This window comes from Adiantum capillus-veneris, chromosome 13, assembly GCF_014529385.1.
Source record: "Adiantum capillus-veneris isolate H3 chromosome 13, ASM1452938v2, whole genome shotgun sequence".
NCBI lineage: Eukaryota > Viridiplantae > Streptophyta > Polypodiopsida > Polypodiales > Pteridaceae > Adiantum > Adiantum capillus-veneris.
Genome location: NC_140943.1, coordinates 3,566,608 through 3,572,889, shown reverse-complemented (window position 1 = coordinate 3,572,889; position 6,282 = coordinate 3,566,608). Strand labels below are relative to the sequence as shown.

Genomic DNA, 6,282 nt, shown 5'->3' with positions numbered 1-6,282 from the left:
AGTTTCAACAGTTTGCAGATTTTGACACTAAAGAGCTGTCAATCTCAATCAAAACTATTCCAAATCATTTGAAATTTGGCCATGCATTCTATTATTATCATAGATCAAGATTATTTAAGAAAAATTCAAAAAAATCTTGTGTTTTGGATCAGATGATAATAAGCACAATTATTATCTTCTGACCTAAAATAGTGATTTTTTCCAAGTTTCTTGGCCCATACTAGTTGTACACACTATGAATAGGTCACTTGACAAGTTCCACAAGGTTTGAATCAAGTTTCTAGCCCACTTTTGTGAATGTTGTTAGATTTCAGAGATTATTTGACATAAATAGCACTCACTGGCTCCAATTGTCATCAAATTTGAAACATGAGCACAATACACAATGTTCTTACATGTGGTATGCTCAATTGATGAAAATTTTGCAATTTTGAAGACCAAGAAAATTAGTGCGATTATTATCTCAATGCCCATATTTACAAGATTTTTAGCTTTTGTAGGTTTTCACAACTAGTACAAGATATTTTAAGGTTTGTCAACAAGTTTCAACAATTTTGAATCACTTTTGATGTGCCTACCATCACTTACCAGCTGATTAGAAATGGAAGCAGATTTGGCATCAATTTTCTACTCAAATGAGGTAAGAACTTATTGAGCTTTCATAGAACTTCTTATTCTTCACCTTGGCAGGCTCGAACGTTGACTAAGAGCTCAAAATTAGCACCAAGAAAATAAGCACAATTATTATTTGAATTGAACTTTTTGCAAGTTTGATGTTGGAGAGGTTTCATACAGTGTATTTCAAGCTTTTTGGCCAGAAAAAATCATATTTGCATACGGATATCACATAGGAGATACTAATTTTTACTTTTGTAAGCCTTTGAATTTTTTCTCCACAATACTCCTATAGCTTCCACAAGATCAATTTTGACTTGAACCACGGTTTGGTGGCTTTTCGTGCTTACCTCAAAAGTCCATAGCCTCGAACTTTAAAATCACGAAAACAACTTCATTGATGATTCTTTAAAGAGTGAGACAGGTTGGAAATCCACCTTGGTAACTAAACATACTCATTTAAAAACACAACAAAGATAGTGGAAAGTGTCCACAAACACTTTTTTCACAATCAGGTACTTCTTGAACCCACACCACAGGCATATGTAAGCTATGCTCATCACCAATTTTGGCTACTTCGTCCTTACTTTGCACTGCTTTTTCTGGTACCATCAATAAAAGCCAATGGGTTGCTTCCAAGTCGCACTGCCCTTCTTGTAGCATTTCTAAAATCTCTTTTACACAAAAAGGTAATAATGTTAAACGGCATCTCACAAAACACCTTCGATATCCTGCAAAGATGACTCAAGAGTCTTTATGAACCCACACATCGACTTTTAACCACTTTGAGTTGTGTATGAATCCAGCGCCATGTCTAATGTGGCATGACTCTGAGTTTCTATGGAAGACGCATGCAAGTATATCCATTCTCAAGTAATGCAGAGCGCACAGCAACCAGGGACCTCAATCAGTTATGGCATGAAGTGGCTGGGCCATCGGAGGAAGCTTTCGCCTCCGCGCGGGCAGAAATTGCATGCCATGCTGCACGTCTTCGACGAGCTATCCAACTTCAGTGCCTTGCAGAAGGCAAGCGGGCTCACTCTTACATCATCGTAGCTGGGCTTGATCACAATGTCCTACTTGGAAACCTCCTTGTCCAAATGTATGGTTTTGGTGGCGCTCTACAGGATGCTAGAGCCTTTTTCAAGCGCATGCAGCACCGCAATGCCTCCTCTTGGAGCTTGCTCATCAAATCGTATGCTAGGTATGGTTACCATGACCAAGCTTTACGTTTGTTTTCACAGATGCAGAGTAAGATTATGTTCCTTGACAATGCTAGTGTTGGTAGCTTGCTGTCTGCATGCTCTGGGAAAAATGAACTTTCCATCGTTAGGCTCTTACATGCCTTTATGGTAGAAAGCTCATTGGCCCCTACTGTCTCTGTTAGCACGGCTTTATTGAGTATCTATGGAAAATCTGGCTGTTTGCAGGATGCCATTCTAGTGTTCGACACGTTGCATGAGCGAGATGTTGTCTCTTGGAATGCCATGATAGCTTCATTCACATCGGAACAAGAATATGTCAGGGCTTTTCACCTTTATCATAAAATGATTGCGGACGGATTCAAACCTGAAAGGTCTACATTTTTGAGCACTCTTTCAGCTTGTACAGGTCAGAAAGATGTTGTGGAAGGAAGGCTAGTACATCATTGCATTTTGGAATATGGGTTAGAATTAGATACAGGTGTGGCAAATGCGTTGGTCAGCATGTATGGTGATTGCGACAGTCTGGTGGATGCACAAAGAGTCTTTGATGGGATTTCTACGCCAAATGTAGTGTCCTGGAACTCCATGATCGCTGGATTGGTGCGTAATGGTCGGGAGGAAGATGCATTACTGCTTTTTGAGAGAATGCAAAGGAATGCTGTTACACCAAGCGATGTGACTTTCATCAATGCACTTTCTGCATGCTCTAGTCCAGTGCTTCTGGAGGAAGGCCAGCTTCTTTCTCATTTTATCATTTGTCTGGAATTGGAAGTGGATGTTGTTATAGTTAATTCTCTTGTAAACATGTATGGTAAATGTGGAGAAATGAGGGATGCAAGGGCCACATTTGAGAAGTCTCACACTCGTGATAGGGTCTCATGGACTTCCCTGTTGACCCTCTATGCTTCCCATGGGCAAGAACAGTACGTTTCGCAACTGTATGAGCAAATGCAGGCTGAGGGTTTAGTACCCGACAGGGTAACTTTTGTAAGCATTTCTGTTGCTTTTACACATAAAACGATGCTTCATAAATGCAAACAACTTCATGCCTGCGTCTTGAGCTCCAACTTCGTGATTGATGTGAACTTGCACAACAGTCTTATAACAATGTATGGAAAGTGTGGCAGCACTGCATTTGCAGAGAAAATCTTTGCAAAGATGCCAAAGCGTGACCTAATGTCTTGGAATGCCATATTCAGTGCGTATGTGCAGAATGGGCTGGCTGAGCTAGCCCTGTGTGTTTTGAACAAGATGGCATGTGAAAATATCTTTCCAGACAAATTTCTTTGCTCAAGCATTCTCTCTGCATGTGCAGCCGCAACAGCTCAAGACCGGGGCAAAGAAATGCACACTTTTGCGGTAATAAATGCGTTTGATGCCGACCTTACGGTAGGAAACTCTATTCTCAACATGTACGGAAAGTTTGGAAACTTAAATGATGCGCTTCGGGTGTTTGAAAGAATGCCTGAGCGGGACATCATATCCTGGAGTGCTGTGATTGGAGCATTTGCTCAACAAGGTGAGGGGAAAACTGCAGTAAATCTTTACAAAAAAATGTCGGAGAAAGGGGTTGCTTCAGACAAGATCGCATTGGTCCATCTTCTTTCGGCATGCAGTCATGATGGTCTTGTGGATGAGGGTTTACGCCATTTTCTTGCTCTTGCAAATGACAAGGATGGAGAGCTTATAGTTGATCATTTCAATTGCATGGTGGATCTGCTTGCTCGAGCAGGAAGGTTGGAAGAGGCAGAGCAGTTGTTAATAAAGCTGCCTCTGAAGTTGTCTGCTGTGGCATGGACTACATTACTTGGGGCATGCAGAAGTCAAATAGATGTGAAGCGAGGGGAATATGCTGCAAGTCGAGTTTTTAAACTTGCCCCACATGATGCTGCACCATATGTGACTTTGTCAAACTTGTATTTTGCAGCTGGCAAGATTGAAGAAGCATTCCAGGTGATAACGAAGATGAAGGAACTGGGTCTAGGGAAGGATATTGACAGTTTGACAATTGATGTCCTCGGTGGGGTACATAGTGCCTGCATTGGCAGTACCATGAAGTAATGGTAATCTTGAAGAGGCAATAAATTTTTTCATTCTCAGATGCTGAGACGTGGTATTAAAGATTTTTCAGTAAGCAAGTCGCAATTAGTGAAGCATCTATGCTTATCGCATTGATTAACCTCCTCTTGGCTCGAGAACATCGGTGCCACATGCTGTTGGATGATTATTGAAACAAATGCAATTGTATATTGATGATATTTTGTGGTATGGGTGGCTTTTGGTGGGCTTCTGGACTTACTTTTCCCACGTGGTTGACTTGCTAGCATATGCTAGGTGCTGCCGCCTGCTACGATAGGCCTTGCAACAGCTGCATAGATGCACCCCCATGGTGGGGCCTGTTTTACATTCATACACGCTCTTTACTTAATTATTACTATGCTACTCTTTAGTGCGTAGATATTTCTAGCCATGGGCATAGATTTACTTACATAGAATACAGGTGTGTTTCCTTCGAGTAATAAAGGGGAAGCTAGTGCTATCTACTACCTAATTGTACAGTGCCAAATTGCGGCTGGCCCCTTATCACAAATATGATGTGGAGGGCACATTAGAAGAATGAAAGGAATTTACATTGGTGCACTTGTGTGTATTGTAGAAGGACAGAGCCAACTCAGGTTCATAATCAAAGATCACTGTGAAGATGATTTGTGTGCTGATAGAGTACTAAGGCATCGTACAAAGGCGGGATGCTTGGTCTTTCATGCACAACGCTTGGGCCTCTAAACCCGCAGGCATTGTGGTACAGAGGTTTAACCCCCTAAAGAGTCTAATTTCAGCCAGAGAGAGCTCTCTTTTCCTCTTGACCAAGGCATTTACTTTTACCCCTTTTCACTCTGAGAGGGTATGCAGGTGGTTATTGCTATGTATCTTTGCACCGTCCACAGTTTTGAGGACCAATAAGGTCTCGTGGGTGGTGTCTGCAGACATCAATCTGGGTGGCCTAGAAAAGCAGAGAGTGAACTGAGCTTCCCTACATATGCTAGCATTTTGTGAAGATTTTTCGACAGAAGATATAGAAGGTGTCCTCCCAATTCTTTTGGGAAAGCAAGCAGATGAAGCAGAGTGTCAAGAAGACACCTTACGGAATTTCAAGGGTTTTTTTTTTAAAACCATTAGCGTTGTGAAGGTAGTACGGAGAAACTTTACATTTATCATGTATTTACAACTCTACATTGCTATACATTACACCCTTGAGGGGTGACCGTGGGAACCACCTCCCCAATAGGGAAGGAGCATACACCCAAGAGAATGCAACCCGCGAGCCTCGAACCCTCAACCTTGGGGATTTCTAGAGCTTTTCTTGACTCGCAGTGAAGGAAGCTAATTATTGCCATTAGAAATCTAATGTGTCCGTGGCTAGAGCTTGGCCGAATGATGAAGAACAAAAGGTAAGGAAAAAAGTCTACATACTTGTTGGGACCAATTGTCAATATGGCACATCTTTGAGCTATATCAAAGATGTGCAATCTCATTAGCACCACTAGCTAGGAAATCCTTAGGTTGTGTGTGTGTGTGTGTGTGTGTGTGAGAGAGAGAGAGAGAGAGAGAGCCTTTGGGGACATCTGATAAAATTGGGACAATGTAGAGAAGATTAGCATGGCCCTTGTGCGAGGACGACTTGTACAAATCAAGAAACGGTCTAAATTGAGAGAGAGAGAGAGAGAGAGAGAGAGAGAGAGAGAGAGAGAGAGAGAGAAGAAGAAGAGAGTTTTAACGTCGCAGGAAACTATCCCAAGAGACCTTAAAGATCTGGCCAACGAGGAGTGGAACTCAAGACCTGTTATTCAAGAGGAAAATGGCATAACCAATCTACCACACTTGGGTGAGAGAGAGAGAGAGAGAGATTTTATTATTGTCCTCGGAGGTCAAATATGACCTAAGGGACCAAAGTTACATGTGATGTAGTATGTATGGGGTTGATAAGTGATTCTCGATGCTCCAAAATTGTGGTGACGAGAGTCGCAATGGAAAGCCCACACTATAGCAGCCCACTATGCAAGCAAAAGCTCTCAAGGACAACCATAAGCTTTTGTGCATCCTCGAAAGTGTGTGCTAGAAGCACTACATCATCCGCATACAACAAAAGCATAATTACCACATTGTAAATATAGTGACCTCTTCAATGCTTTTTCTTGCATAAAGTACCATTTGTTTCAATTGATTGATGCATAGACCAAAGATAGTTAGTGACAACGGACATCTTTGTTTAACCCCAATAGTGTTTGCAATTTTTTTTTTCGAAATTCCTCTTTCTATGTGCAATTGACATATTATCTTCTCATAAATTTGAAAAACTAAACTCACTTGACACTTCGAGTTCTTCCATCCTTCTCCACAAATTATTGCGTAGAAGCACATCAAAGGCTTTCTTGCAGTCAAAGCAACAATACAATCGCTTGTC

At 41.5% G+C, this 6,282-nt stretch overlaps 1 protein-coding gene and 1 non-coding gene across 2 annotated transcripts; both read left to right on the top strand.

The window, feature by feature from the left end:
• The first annotated feature begins 1,339 nt into the window (after window positions 1-1,339).
• Window positions 1,340-4,460, top strand: LOC147443531 (pentatricopeptide repeat-containing protein At2g03380, mitochondrial-like). The gene has a single exon (XM_086526333.1). It carries the CDS (start codon window positions 1,440-1,442, stop codon window positions 3,879-3,881), a length of 2,442 nt encoding a protein of 813 aa, XP_086382459.1. The 5' UTR covers window positions 1,340-1,439; the 3' UTR covers window positions 3,882-4,460.
• A 967-nt stretch (window positions 4,461-5,427) lies between these two features.
• Window positions 5,428-5,530, top strand: LOC147443530 (U6 spliceosomal RNA). Its single transcript, XR_015190148.1, has one exon. It is a non-coding gene; the product is annotated as a U6 spliceosomal RNA (small nuclear RNA).
• The last annotated feature ends 752 nt before the right edge of the window (window positions 5,531-6,282 follow it).

Bases quoted from the DNA above. Each gene is read 5' to 3' on its own strand.
- LOC147443531 (XM_086526333.1), top strand. From the start codon at position 1,440: ATGACTCTGAGTTTCTATGGAAGACGCATGCAAGTATATCCATTCTCA.